Below are 14,357 nucleotides of genomic sequence, written 5' to 3' on the forward strand. Positions count from 1 at the left end.
TATACCAGGTTCTGCTTTAACGGCACATGTATATTAACACAACGCATACACATCTCTTATCCTGTGATTTATTTCTAAACCTTTGCAGAAAATGTCGAGTCTAGTTCAAATTTATAACTATTAAACTCATCTTAAGTCCTTATGTAAAATGGTAAGAATGCTAAGTTTTAAGGCATTTGACCTAATAACCCAGTAATTTAACCCTATCTTTTATTGCCTGATATGGCTGTTCTTGGATTAGAGCCTGATGAAATCCTTTTTTCAAATACCGACACACACACACACACACACACACACACACACACACACACACACACACACACACATACCTCTTCCAGCTGTCCTGAAGAAACTGGATTATCTTCATAAGCAGGGAACTGACAACCTGCTTTACAACTGCAAAAATTATTAATTTCTTCCTCACATTGTGCCATTATCTTACAATTTGCTTCTGAGCTTTCTGAATCAATTTCCAGAGACTCATTCAAGCTACATTCCAAACACCGATTCTGCTTGCCTCCGGGCAGAATCCCAGCTGATTCCTCCTGGGAATCCAGTGATGTCTGAGCACTCTTTTCCATTCCGGATTTTTTTAACCTGGGAAGGAATTTTCCAGACTCGAGCTCCGATTTCCCATAGTAATGGCCTTCTTTCTCTGCATCTTCTTCCAGTGGTTTGAGATCCGCCTGTGGATCTTCAAATGCATCAACTTGAGAAGGAATGGGAATATTTGCTTCATCTTTCTCCGATTCAAATTCCGACTCGCTTCCTCCTCCTGGGGACAATTCAGATGCAGAGATTGGGCGAAAGTGAGTCCGAGGAGAGACCCGAATCGCCCGGTACTGGGTTCTGTCGGCGCCGCATGTGCGGGGGCGGAAAACCTCGCTGTCCGGGTCAGAGCAGAGGATTGATTTCGGCTTAAAACCAGGGCTGAGCGATGCAATCCCTTCGGGTTCCAATGAACATTCTACATGAAGAACTTGCGAAAATGGATTGCTTAAGTCAAAGGAAGAGAATGAATATTCAAGTCCAGGATCTTCAACTTGAAAGTTACCACAAGCTCCTAGTAAGTCTTCATGGAAGATAAAAGAAAATCCCTTATTTAATCCATTTTCCCCACTCTTCAGCTGGTCGTTCTGCTCGAATGACACGAAGGGTTTCCGTAATTGCCTGTGGCCCGGAGCAAAGCTGGTTCCCGGGGTCATGAAGACGTCTGCACCGGCCACCGCCACGACGTCGGAGGCCGCGCGCTGTGACAGACCTGCTTTCGTGCGGCCGGGGGGCACAGCCGCCCACTCCCCATCGCTGCTAAAGGTTTTGAGCTCTCCGTAAACTCCTCCAAGAATGAATGCGTTCTCTTTATCTTGGGCCGCATCCCAAGGTTTGGAGGGCGTCGTATAATCTCCACCGTCCGCCTGGGCCAGCTCGTCAGCAGCAAAAGCTCTCTTCTCCAGGCCCCCCTTCTGCCCCTCCCACAGATGGTACTCCGACCTCTGCACGGCCTTACGAGGCTCCCGGAGACCCTCCACCTCAGCTTCGGCGTCCAAACAGCAGCAGCAGCTACTGACATCTGTTGAAAACAACTCACCATCCGTTCTTTCTATTTCCACCGTAGCTACAGAATGCCTGTCTGCCATCTTCGTCCAGATGTCCTTGATAACCCCTGAGCTGTAGCCGTCTCCACGTGGGCTGCTTTCACTACGCATCTGTGTAGTTTCAAAGGTTTTGTTTTCTGTTTTTTGTTCTAGCTGAATACCACAGACAGATTCTAGTTTGGACTTTTTTTTGAAAACTAACGAAGGAATTTCTTCTAAAGTTCTACTGTCTTGCTGGCAAGTTTCATCTTGCAAAAAATCTAGAAGTTCTTCATCTACATAATTTGACGAGACTGGAGGAACTACATAACTAATTTCTTCTGGACTAAACTGTGCGGATTCTTCAAACTGAATGTTTAATGTCTCATTGTCTGAACGTGTTTCTTCTGAATGGGACCATGGACTACAAGTTCTTGTTGAAAGATTAGAACAGTGTTCATTTTCTTCAAAGGCACTATTTTTGGTCCATATTAGCAATCTAGACTGTGTTTTCCCAAGCATATTAGCACTGGAATCTGTATTTTCATTTCCCAAGTTGAGTGTTTCAAAAGAAAATGGTAAAACAGAATTACTGCATTGCACTTCAAACACTGAAAAACAAGAGTTTATGCCAGATCCTTCATTAATATCTGAAAAGAGCTCCTGATCGCCAGCGAGCAAATGCGGATCGAGCCCCGTGCTGCCCGAGACCGGAGACAGTCGGGCCGGGGAATCGCCCCCGGCGCTCTCCCCGTCGGCGTCCCCCGAGCTGGATGAGCAGCGCTCCCAGAACTGAGCCAGATGGCCGAGGTCCTGCAGGAAGAAGCCCTCGGCGCCCCCAGGGCTGGTGGAATCTGTCCATATTGCACGTTCCCCTTGCAGCTCCATTCCATCTAACACTATGCAACATTCTGCCTCGAAATCCGTTCTCTCTTCGCTTTTTTGTCGAATCATATTCAAAATCCGACTTTCCCCTCGCACTGTTTCTGAGGCACCGGGATCCAACATGGATTGGTCGATATCCACTTCATAGAAGTGCGTTAGTCCGGACAGATGAATATCATCCCAGTACGTGGTGTCCTCCGGGGGAGGACGGAACGCGGTCCCCGAGAGGCCGATACCCTCATTTATCACTGCGGGCATTTCCACGAAACGGCCGTCAACGAACGTCCCGGCCGCGAGGTACGTCCTGCGGGCGGGGCCACCGCCCACACACAGGCCGCGCGCCGGCCCGGCCGCCTCCTCGGCCGGCTCCGCCGCGGGGCCGCCCGCGCCCTGCCTGGCCCGGTACGTGGTCTCCAGCTTGCTCCTCCTGCCGCGGGGGCCGAAGTACTCGGCGATGGGCTCGGTGTACCACAGCGGCTGCTCCTTGAACTCCGCGTCGCTCCCGCCCGCGGCCCCCGGGCCCTCCGCGCCCGCCGGGGCTCCCCTGCCGGGCGCCCTGGGCGGCCCCCTGCCCCGGCGGCACGGCGGCCGGGCGGGGCCGCGGCCCCCCGCGTGGGCGCCCCTGCCGGGCCCGCTCCGCCCTCTCCTGCTCCGGACTTCCCGGGCCTTGGGCCTCGCTTTCACGCCCGTGGCGGACGCCTTCGAGCGCCCCTGATGCCCACTTGAACTTGAGCCTGCTTCACTCGAGCCGGAGGACCAGGAGCGAGGGCGCATCTTTCCTTCGGGTTTATGTCGGATCTGCTTCTTGTACGAAGCAGGCTTCTCCTCGGCTGTGCCGTTACTAAGCTTGTTCTCCTTCTCGTTTTTACCTTGGCTCTGGGTCTTGCCGGGCACAGCGCTGGACGCCTCGGCGTCCCTCTCCTCGGTGGCTTCGCCCTCGCTGTTGCAGGCCTTGGGGGAGGACGTGTCCGTGCTGGCCGGAGGGGCTGCGGACGAGGAAGGGCTGGACGAGGCGCAGGCTTTGGAATTGTTCCACACGGTCATGATCTCTCGCAGGCAAACCGGCTTCTCAGAAAGTGGTGGGAAGGCTTCATAGTACCTGAAAACAGAGGGAAGACTTCAAAAGTGGGCACTGAGATGTACTGGCTCTCATAAAACAACATTAGCCACTGGAGAAATGGGATACTTCATCTCAGTAGAGCCTACATCTCCATCACCCAGGATCGACTTCAGAAAAGTTAACAGTACAGTAAAATATGCTTTGCATTTAGTCCCACGTGTCAAGCACATTATTATGTTCAGCATGGAGACAAGCACTATAAAAGTATTTAGAAGATATGTAAGATAACAGTTTTTATCTTAAAGGTTTGAAGTTTGATTAAGAAGTCACAAATGACAAATACAATGTAATGGGAAGAATGTAATATATCCCCTGATAAGAAATACCTGAATTTGAATCTCAGCTTGGCCACTTACTGTACTTGTGATTCAAGCTGATGTGGTGGTCCTAGGACTCACCTCCCAAGGCTGTTGTGAGCATTGAAACAGATGCAGCTGAGAAGCTGGAGAGCAAACTGCTGAGAATATGAGCCCCGTCGCCCCCTTCCCTGAGGCTGAACCCTCCTTCTGCCACTTACTAGCCATGTGACCTCAGCCATGTTACTTGACCTCCCTGTGGCCTACAAAATGGGAATAATAATAGTATCTACCTCAGAGTTGCAAGGAGTAAAGGAATTAATATGCAAAATGTGGCAAAACAGCACCTTAAGCTATTGTGTTGCTACCATTATTTTTCTCTTGGGAGGCAAGCATCCTGCCGGCATGAAGCAGGCCCTCAGAGGTGGGAGGGCATCATGGTATTCAAGTTCAGAGAAGGGGATGCTGCTGAGGCCAAGGCAGCAGATCACAGCTGCCTTGGTGTTCCAGAAATGCAGCAGTGTAGTGAGTACTGCCTGTGAAGCACGGGCACCTCTTTGAGGATAATGACAAGATGAGCACATGGACCTGAAGCCTATCTAGACCAGAAACCACTGAAAACGCACGGTAGGGAAGTCCAGGGAGGTGGTAGAGGGCTTGAAAACAGGAAAGAAGAGCTCTGAATTTGCTAGGAAACTGGCAGCCCCTTAAGATTTCACGGAAGACAGGCTGCCAAAGGAAAAATCTAGAGTCAGGCTGGCTACCAAGGGGACTGTCGTTCTGTGGGCAACAGTCAAGGTCACACATGAAGCGACAAAAGGCCATGTTTTCAGAGCGCCTATACTGACTCTCCTCTTCAGTCTATACCAGAGCTAAAAGAAATGTGCTGTGAGCTTCATATGCAATTTCTGACGTTCTAGAAGTCCCATGAAGACCGTAAGAAGGAACAGGAGCAGTTCATCTCAGTAATATATTTTACTCAACCAAATAGATCCCTGATATTATCATTTCAACATATAACTCATTTTAAAAACATTAATGCAATATTTTATATTCTTTTTTTATAAGTCTTTGAAATCTGGAGAGAATTTTACCCTTATAGCACATCTCAATTTGAAGCAGCCACGTTCCAAGTGCTCAACAGGCAAACGTGGCTTATGGATACCATGTAAGGCAGTGCAGGTCTACACAAACCAGCTAAATCCAATGTTTTTCCTAAAGTTCTAGGAGTTCAGAAGATTCAAATAAAATGTACAATAAGGAAGTCTGCTTATAAGGCAGTTGATTTTAAAACTGAGCATTTACAAAGAAAGAACTAAGAGCATCTTTAGGAAACAAGTTTGACAAGGTCAATGATGTGCCCACATTCCCTTTGTAATCAGCAGTAGGAACTTGGTCTCCTTGTGTGTAAAACAAGGAAAAGCATAATTTCTTACAGCTGTCTCAAAGGACTGGAGTGAATTTCACAGGTGATAGTACAGGAGTGGACTGTAAACAAGCTGACTTGTTTCATTCATTCGTTTCACAAATGCTTGCGTCTTGCTCGCTTGTGAATTCTCTTGTCAAGCACACATTAGTGCTCAAAAATGTTTCCTGAATTATAAAATATGACACTAAATAAAAGACGACAAACAAAAACTGTAAACGGCATAGCAGTTATTAGTCTAATTTTAACAAATACACACTTTATTACCAAACACAATCTTACATACATTTCCACTTGATCCTTTGCTGTAGGGGATAATTCTGCCTCTGGAGAGGGAGACCCCTCTAACTTTTTGTGAATCTTCTCTTCTGTTATGAAACAAAAATTCAAAAAGATTTGTCTTATATCTAGTTAATAAATGCTCCTGTTTTTTAAAAAGTTTCTCAAGTAACTTTAACCAAAAATTAATAGGCTTTTGTGGCTTAAAAAGAACTCTATACCAGTCTGTCTTTTTAATAAAAATCTATTTCTTCTGTGTGCTAGAGGGAATTCTCTGGCTGAACCACACTAACACTGGCTGAAAGGTGAGAGCTGTTCCTCTCATCACTGACAAAATGTCTAAAGGCACTGAGTTAGGGGACTAAAATCCCCTGTGTGCTTATTAATTACACCAGAAGGAGAGAACATCTGTTCAGATTCCAAAAATATTTTTCACAAAATTCTGTGTTCATGGACTTTATATTGACTCATCTTGACTAACACTAATCTGTAAAGAAAATCCATTATAATTAGCTCTCTGTTAGTTAACATCTAGGTAGGCAAGGGCTGTGCATCAACTAAAATAGAAACAAAGGGCTATACTCTTAGCTTAGCTCATGATACTGACTTGGATTAAAACAAAGAAATAAACTGTCCTCTTACTAGGAAGGCTCGAGGCTTGGCGGGCAACAGAATGTCCATGAAGAGGACAAGGAAAAGCACAGTCCTTAACTTCAACATGGAGCTCTCATTCTAAGGGTTTACAGCAAATGGGGAAAGAAGCTCTGAGGGCTCATGAATCAAAATGACTCGATGAGCTCAACAAGTCTGCTTTTCCAAAAAATTCTAGAGTCAAGGTAGAAGTTCCTTCCAAACCTGAATAATGGGTGTTGACACCTTTGGAGGTCTTGACGTCAACAGGCAGATATTCACAGGGGGTAAAGATGGGAGAGACGAGAATATATTGCTCCTGATCCCTGGGCTTCAATTTGAAGACAGACAAAATGACATGTCTCCCCTGCGTGAGGGTACCTGGGGAGTAAGTCCTTCCTCAGATGGTGGGGATGCACCTGGAGTGGCTGCTGGGGGCTGACCTGGGAGCCGTGGGCAGCTGGGGATGAAGCATGACGCTGGCCCTACAGCGAACGCTGGACACTCCTTAGTGCCTTTCCAAGGCTTTCTGCAGGCAGAGCCCTTGTGGCTATCTCCCCCCGGGGGTAAGCGCGCCCTCACCTTGCTCACTCTGAAGGTCCTTCAGCCTGGAGCAGAGCTCCTCCACTAGGGTCTCGATGCCAGAGCTCTGCATGGCAACAGAAATACACATTAGTTTACCATCAGGCATATAAAGATCAAGTATCTTTATCCTTTTGTTTTAATATAGAGGCTTCCCAAATCTCCCTGTTCCGAAAGAAACACATTATCAATATTTAAATGAACACAAGCGTTTAAAAACTATAGGTTTGTAGATTCAATTTAGCATACACATTTTACTAATAAAGTTACTCAATGGCGCTTACTGCTGAACTGTGAAAGTATCACTGTACCTCCCAGAAACAGCTTCTGTCTTCCCAGGGGTATGGCATGCTGCGGTGAGGGCAGCCTGAGGACCTAAATACGCACCCCAGGGCTAAATGCCAGTCACCATCAGAACTATTCTTCGGTACCTAGGTGAGCAAGGTCTCGCACCAGACGCACTACGAAGAAACATCACAGGAGCTCACCTTGGGCCTCTAGGAGCTCGTGCTCGAAAGAAAACAAGGTGACTTTGTTCTTTTTTTAAGCGAACACTCATGACTGCAACAAGAAAAGCAGTACAGAAAATATGTCCTCAGTGACAGTGAACGCAAAGGCTTTGTTTCTTTCAGGGGTCAGGAGCAGGGCACTAGCACTGGGGTGGAATTTAAGGAGAGTGCGCGGAAGGGCCTGAAACGGGGAGGGTGAGAGTGAACACCAACCTTTAAGGGAAACGAGTGTTGAAAACAGGAGCAAGCAAAACACCTTTCACTACGTAGACTTTTAAACTTTCAAAATTCTCTACTTCTCATAGGAACAAAGAAAAATCCATTACAATGTACAAGGAAATTGAATTATTTTCTAGGAACTTGATACTTATTCAGTGGCCAAAAGTCTCATTTCAGGTGGAAGTGAGTCAAGAGGCAGGCACAACCCAGACAGACGCAGGTGATGCCTGCACGCTGGCTGCTGGAGCCCTCCTGGGGCCTTGAGAGGCTAAAAATAGGACTTTACCCCATTCACTTCACTCAAAATGACTCAGCGCAAGTATTAAGGACTTTCCCCACAAGAAAGCTGCAGTGAGACAGTCTGAGCAGCAAGAAGCAGATGAGAGTGAAAACCGTTAATGGCGAACATAGATAGTCACATTCCATCCACATCCCACCACAGCTTTTAATCGGGAGACTGGACAGAGGGAGACAGAGAAACGGGCCAAAAGAGAACTGCCCTGTCTTTAAAAAACACCCTTGAAACCACAGCAGATACCAGCCATAAACCCTGCTCCGACTACACGATTCCATCGGAAAGTCTCGGCTTACCATAATGTTCAGGGTGTGATGGGTACGGCCGTTTTATTCCACTTCCTCCAGACCGTGAACCTAACACCAGCGTCAGCTGACTCGCTGCTGCACGCTGTCTGTACAGCAAGCCTATGTCACTGTGCTTCAAAAGCCAGTGCCAACTCCAGCGCAGAGCACCGGGCACCTAAGGGTCACTTATCCGACTTTGTCCAGTACTCTGAAATGGCCGGCCATTTACTCTTCTACAGAGAATGCTCATTAGGACCTAGTGACAAGATATTTGTTTAGCTTTGTTTTGGAAATTACCTCCACACAACTGTAAAATGTAGTTGCTCTGGACAGTAATGCAGCCTAGGAGTATGTATGTATTTGTTCTCATATATAAATGGGAAAGAAACATTTCTTACTCCTTAATTCTGTGCATAAAAGCAAGCTCTACTCACCAGGCTGTCTTCTTTCCTTGATAAGCAGCAACCTATTTATATATGTTTTTAAAAATCATTAGACCACTGAGTTATCATAAGAGCAAACTGAGAAACAAAAAGGGGTATCAAAAACAGCAATGCACCCTGTCGTCTCCTGGCAGGTATTCTGAAATGTTACTGCAGTGTTGCTAATGAAAAATTGAATCCACTTTCCAAATTATGATATAAACTACTAGATAATTTTAATAATATTTTAATAGTACACCACATCCATGAGGGCATTCAAGAATATTGGGAGCTTACAGTGTCTTAAGAAACACAGAAAGTAAATTATACTCATATTTTAGTGACAACTTGAAGGCAGAACATGCTGCAGGTGGAAAAGATGCTGACAGTCCACCACTTAGCTCGTGAATACTTCCCCTAACTGTAAAACAGGTAATGCCCACTTACCTCCCAGTACCAAATGAGCATGAAAACGTGCTCTGCAAACCCTAAGAGCCCTCTAAAATTCAAGGTATAGCACTCCAAATCTGGAAACCGGTGGACTACACATGGTGCCCAGCCAATTTCCAGATACATTCAGTCAGCAGCCTTCAGAGTGCATAACGGTTCACTGAGTTACCAGTCAGTCCGTCAGTCAATGACCAGCGTGCCAGGAGGGACACATGAAGAGACAGAGTATGTTCTGGTAGCTCTTCCTTCTCAGAGGAAATGACCTTGGGTCTGGCTTCCTGCCCTGCCACACATCCCCTGGGCAGCAGGGCAGAGGTACAGAGCTCCTGATTGTGAACCCAAGAGCCCCATGCTTTTCCCTTATATTTTTGGGGTATAAGTAAAATGATGTACATGCATGCACCCATCAGTGTGCCTATCCTTAGTCACCTGAATATCAGTGCCACTTCTAAGTTTCGTATATATGGTTTTCATTTTCCAGAATCTCATTTTTTGATTCATCACTTCAAAAGTGTCTTTAACTTTTTGTACAATTTGAATCTGAGGCTGGAGGAGTAAGAAAGACCACCGGCCTGATGCAGACGACCCAGAGGCTCTGAATTCTGCCCGAACCCCAGGACCCGCGCACCGCTGCCTCTGTTCCACCTGCTCTGCCGAGGGGCGGACTTGAAGACACTCCGCCGAGGACTGGGGGGGTGGGGGGGGCAGCCTAGGCCAAGCACAGCAGCTATTGGCCACTGCTTCTGGGGAGTTCCCCAGTGAATGACAGATTCATCAGGGAACTCTGCCATCCCACACTTCCAGGCTTCCCCTTCCTCTCTGCTGTCCATCCTTCTCAACTAGTGATCTGAGTTACTAGCATAACAAAAACACAGGAACCTGGCCTGCTCTGCCTAGTTCTCTCTCAAATTCACAGGTTTCTGTCGCTGCATCAGTCATCCCAAAGGTTAACTGTATGGAGGACTCATGTGGACTGGATATTCCCTAGATGCTGGACAGGCACTCACACCCAACCCCGCAATCCCCTAACCACTATCATGCTCAGGGGCACCTAGCCTGTTCCACTCACGGGTGACAAAATACAGTCAGAAAGATCTGGGCATGAATTTTACCCCAGGGTAGCCCCCACGGCCCTACCTATATCACTCACCTGCCACAGCCTCACTCCCTCGGACGGATGGTGCAGACCCGGGCACAGTGACTACCAGCTGGCTACTGGATGCCCTGTGTGGCTTCCCATATTTTTTCTCTCTCTTATTTACCATTTCTTCCTGTTTAGGTTCTGCTTTTTAGGAGATTTCCTCAGCAGTATCTTCCAACCTTTCTGTTGAGTTTTCTTATTTCTATTATGTTTAAAATTTTTAAGAGATCATCTAGTCCCTTGAGTATTTCTTCTTTAAAGCAACCTTTTCCTCGGAGAGGAGCCCTGTCTTCAGCATTCCGGCAGAAGAAAGAGGCAGGGATTCACTAGTCAATCTGCCAACTTTCATTTAGTCCCCAGTTTTCATTATGTTATACCTTCCCTCAGAGGTACCCAGTGCCCCAAAGTCCAGAACTTGTCTGTTCCAGTTCTCCAGAAAGTACCTGCCAAGACAGGGAGAGCCTGGTGCTCTGGTGCCCGCCAGGGGCCACGTCCCCTGGCACTCTCCCCTGGGTAGGCTCTGCCCACAGGCCAACGCTAGGATCCCTCAGTGAGACACTAGCCAGTGGGATGCACACCCTCCTGGGATGCTAACTCCTGGGTCCCATCTGCCACGTATAGAAGCCTAAACTAGCCATTCAGGGAGTCGCAGCTCCTGGCTATGATACAGAGGAAGGGAGAAGTAACTAATGGATAATTATCACCGAATACCTACTATGTGCCAGGGAGGAAGTAATCTACATCTTCTTGACAAAAGACAGGTAAAATCCACTGTGGGAAGGAGCAGATGTCATCCTCTGCTGTAAGTAATGACCCAGTAGCTTGGTTAGCCAAGGCTTAGGGCAGGTACCTCTGCTCTTTAGCACAGGGACCATGACCTGGGAATGCTAAGATGCCATGCTGTGTACATACCGGATAAGCTATGCCCTCTCTGAGCCTCCATTTCATCGTCTACAAAAAGAGGAAGGCATTTCCATTTAAACCAAGCTCTTCAGTCTCCCAGCCCACAGCAGCATCGTGCTGATTCAGGCAGCCCGCACTTTCCAGGGTGTTCAGGAAAGTGCCCTGCTTCTCACTTTGATTTGCAGATGGTGGCTTCTTTCCCCTCCCGTTCGTGTTCTTCTTGTAGTGACCAACTTCCTGAGTGAGACTCAGGCACAGAAGTTCGGGAGGCCCGGGCTCAAAGTCTGGACATATTATGTGTCATATGTCACTGCTCAGTTAACAAGAATAGTCAAGTTCCTCAAAGCAGAACTTAGGATGGTTATTTTTAATCTAGGAAGCATAAACTCTAGTGGAAGCCATGAGAGGGCATGTAAGAAAATAAGGCAGTTAAGAACAGTTTAGGCATATCTTTTGGGTCAGGTCCGTAGCGTTCATAAATACTCAAGCCTGTGGTGCTAAAGGGGCTAAGAAACAACAACAGACTTCGATCTAGCGCACTGATGCCTAAGCATGGATCCAGAAAAAGCGCTGTGCGCGATGTAGTAGGTGTACGAGAATTTCCGCGTTGCACTCTTTACAACAGCCAGAAACAGAAACGACTGAAAAAGGCCCATTACAAGATGAATGAATGGCTTTAGTGTCTTATAAGGGACAACTATTTAGCAGTGAAAAAAAATTATAGGATCATATTGTTATTGATCATCAACACTGAACACTGATAAGTCTTTAAATATGTTAAAAGAAATTACAAAATACATACAGTAGGGTACCATTCATATAAAGTCAACATGCAAAATAGACATCTGTGTATCCTTTTATCCGGTATACTTTTAAGTGAAAGTATAAAGATATACTCAGGAAAGATAAATACCAAGTTCACTGTAGTGGTAACCTCTGAGCAAGATGGAGAGACGCCATCAGGAAGGACCCTGGGGGACGGTACCTGATTGACAGTAATTTATTTCTGAGGCTGTTCTATTCCCTGTTCCATTTGGAGCTGGCCTGTCTACCCTTCAAGCACTCACTGTTTTTATGTCCCTAACCCCCTACATAATTCTTTTTATGCCCTTCTGCTCATTTCACCCTTGGATTACCGCAGCTCCTCCCATTTGTTTCCTTTCTCAGAGCCTCTCTTTACAACATTTGATAGTTCAGGAACTTCCGGTAAAAATCCCAACATCCCACCTTTTCTAAAAAGAGGTCAGAAGACCTGGCACTATCAGGACCACATCTGCCATGGCCACAATCAACTAGAGCTGAGAAAGGCTTGTGCTCTGCATTCAGCACAGGCCTCACTGCTCCCAATTGTCTCATTCCGGCAGCTTCTTACTGGCCCCAGGGACATGCATATCCCAGTGCCTCCTCAAAGCCTCCACTTAGCTCTCCCCCCAGGCAGTACATGTGCAAAGCTTTACTCATGCCCACTCTCCAAAAAATTAGTGTTCCTTCCTTAATCTCCTTTTTCTCAAGAAATGAAAATTCCACTCTTTGCACTTGCTCAGGCCAAAACCTTTTGCTATCTCCCTGATTCCTCCCTTTTTCTCCACCCCAAATCCAATCCTGTCAGTTTTACCTTCAAAATATAGTTACACTCCAATCAGTTCTCAATGCCACAACCTTCTTGGACTATTGTCATAGCTCCTGAACTGCTTTTTCTATCTGCCTCCTTGCATGCAGTCTAGTGTCAAGGCAGCAGTTAGCAGGGTCCTATTGGCATTTAAGTCAGGTCACATTGAACCTCTGCTCCAAACTCCTCCCACACCTCACGGCTTCTCCAAGGGAAAGCCAACCTCCTCATGACCGCCTACGGCTTCCCTGAATGCTCACTTCCATCTCCACCAGGGGAGATGAGGTCTAAGCTTCAGTTAGGTGAGGGTTATGAAACAGCAGTCTTAGCTTTCTCAACTTTAGTAGCCACAGCTTCTCAGGGGTACGGCTTGGGGAGGAAGTGCAGTGTCACCTCTTACAATGTACATGGAGCACCCAGACCAGGATGTTGTGCATTTTAAATGCCTAATAAATGTTGACTTATTATTGTTCTGATGCTCTTATTACCAAGAAGGAGTTAAGTTCAAAAGTCAGTATGTAAAGAAACAATATATGTGGTCAAAATTAACCCTGAAAGTAAATTGACATCAAATACTTTACATGGTTTTTGTATATGCAACCCAGTACAGCATATAATCAATACAAATGCAAAATACTATGATGAACAGTGTATTTTTGTGGCAGAAAGAACTTCACTGGCAGCTTAAAAGAATGTGAGAATACAAGCAATTGCACTAAGACTCCACGGCACCCAGGACATATACCCTTCATGGGGCTCTTTCCTCAACCACGATCGTGGGCCGCCCAGGCTGGACAGCAGCTATCACCCAAAGCGAGCAACTGATGCGTCACCACTGTGCTCTGACTTAGTACCCCCCAGACAGGCCACTGTCAAGTTTCTAATCTTCTAACAACTCCCAGAATGGAAGATGAAACACCGGCTTTGATTCAGTTTTAAGTAGCTCAATAAAAATAAAACAGAAATATAACTAATTGTTAAAAACAGAACACAAGCAAACAATATAAAGAGCTCTAACTTTGGGGATAGAGAAAACAGAACCGAGTAATCTTGAGGATTCGAATAGTAAGAGTTGGTACAGTTCAACATTCTGTTTCATGTTTTCTAAAAGGGGGAAAGGCAGGCCTGGATGTATGAGGCATATGCTATGCCCACTGATAACAGAAACAAAACCTTTGCTCAGGATAACATCACTTCATAGAAAGTACTCATGTGGGGAGGTTTCCGTGGGGCCATTCCTCTTTACAGGTCCCATTACTAACTGCCATCAAAGCAAATGCAAAAAATGGTATAGAAAATTAATAGCCAGAGAATCATATGTTACTCACATGTGCCAATGAAGGGAATTAGCAAAGGCAGTTTTGGCTGGGACCTAACAAGCCCCAAAGCCCGTGAAAGGCCAAGATGTCCTAGAGAAAGAAATGTTCACTACTGTTCTCACATCTTCACAGTGCTGCCAAATTTAATCAATGTATAAATTAAATTTTGACCTAACCGATTTTCCATACTGTTTTGGCAGTGTCTCATAAAATATTGAGCTGAGCAGGTAAAAGAGGTGTGTCGTAACATGGGGCACAACTTGTTGCATGGGTAAAGAGGGGGCAGTGTTGCATCACACGTATGTGAACGTGGAACCAAAGAAGTCAGCCTTTCTATGTAAACCATGATGCAGTGAGGTGTCTGGTAACTATGGATGCCTCATAGAAAGGCAACAACCATATATCTGTAAC

General features: G+C 46.3%; 1 protein-coding gene across 11 annotated transcripts in view; it reads right to left on the reverse strand.

The window, feature by feature from the left end:
• LOC108410090 (TBC1 domain family member 14) overlaps nt 1–14,357 on the reverse strand; it is a 239,441-nt gene that overhangs the window by 139,014 nt on the left and 86,070 nt on the right. For 10 of the 11 annotated variants that reach the window (XR_012131897.1, XR_005054293.2, XM_073238028.1 and 7 more), the window contains 3 exons: nt 6,793–6,859; nt 5,588–5,669; nt 330–3,558 (listed from right to left, as the gene is read on the reverse strand). Coding sequence is in view for 9 of the 11 variants with exons in the window: in XM_073238028.1 (XP_073094129.1) it covers nt 330–3,558; nt 5,588–5,669; nt 6,793–6,859 (3,378 nt within the window). In the remaining 2 variants the exon portion in view is untranslated. Of the gene's footprint in view, nt 1–329; nt 3,559–5,587; nt 5,670–6,792; nt 6,860–14,357 lie in introns of those variants that run through there. The other variant, XM_036992782.2, reaches the window with a different exon arrangement.

The sequence above is a fragment of the Manis javanica genome, chromosome 5 (assembly GCF_040802235.1).
Source record: "Manis javanica isolate MJ-LG chromosome 5, MJ_LKY, whole genome shotgun sequence".
In the NCBI taxonomy this organism is placed as follows: Eukaryota; Metazoa; Chordata; class Mammalia; order Pholidota; family Manidae; genus Manis; species Manis javanica.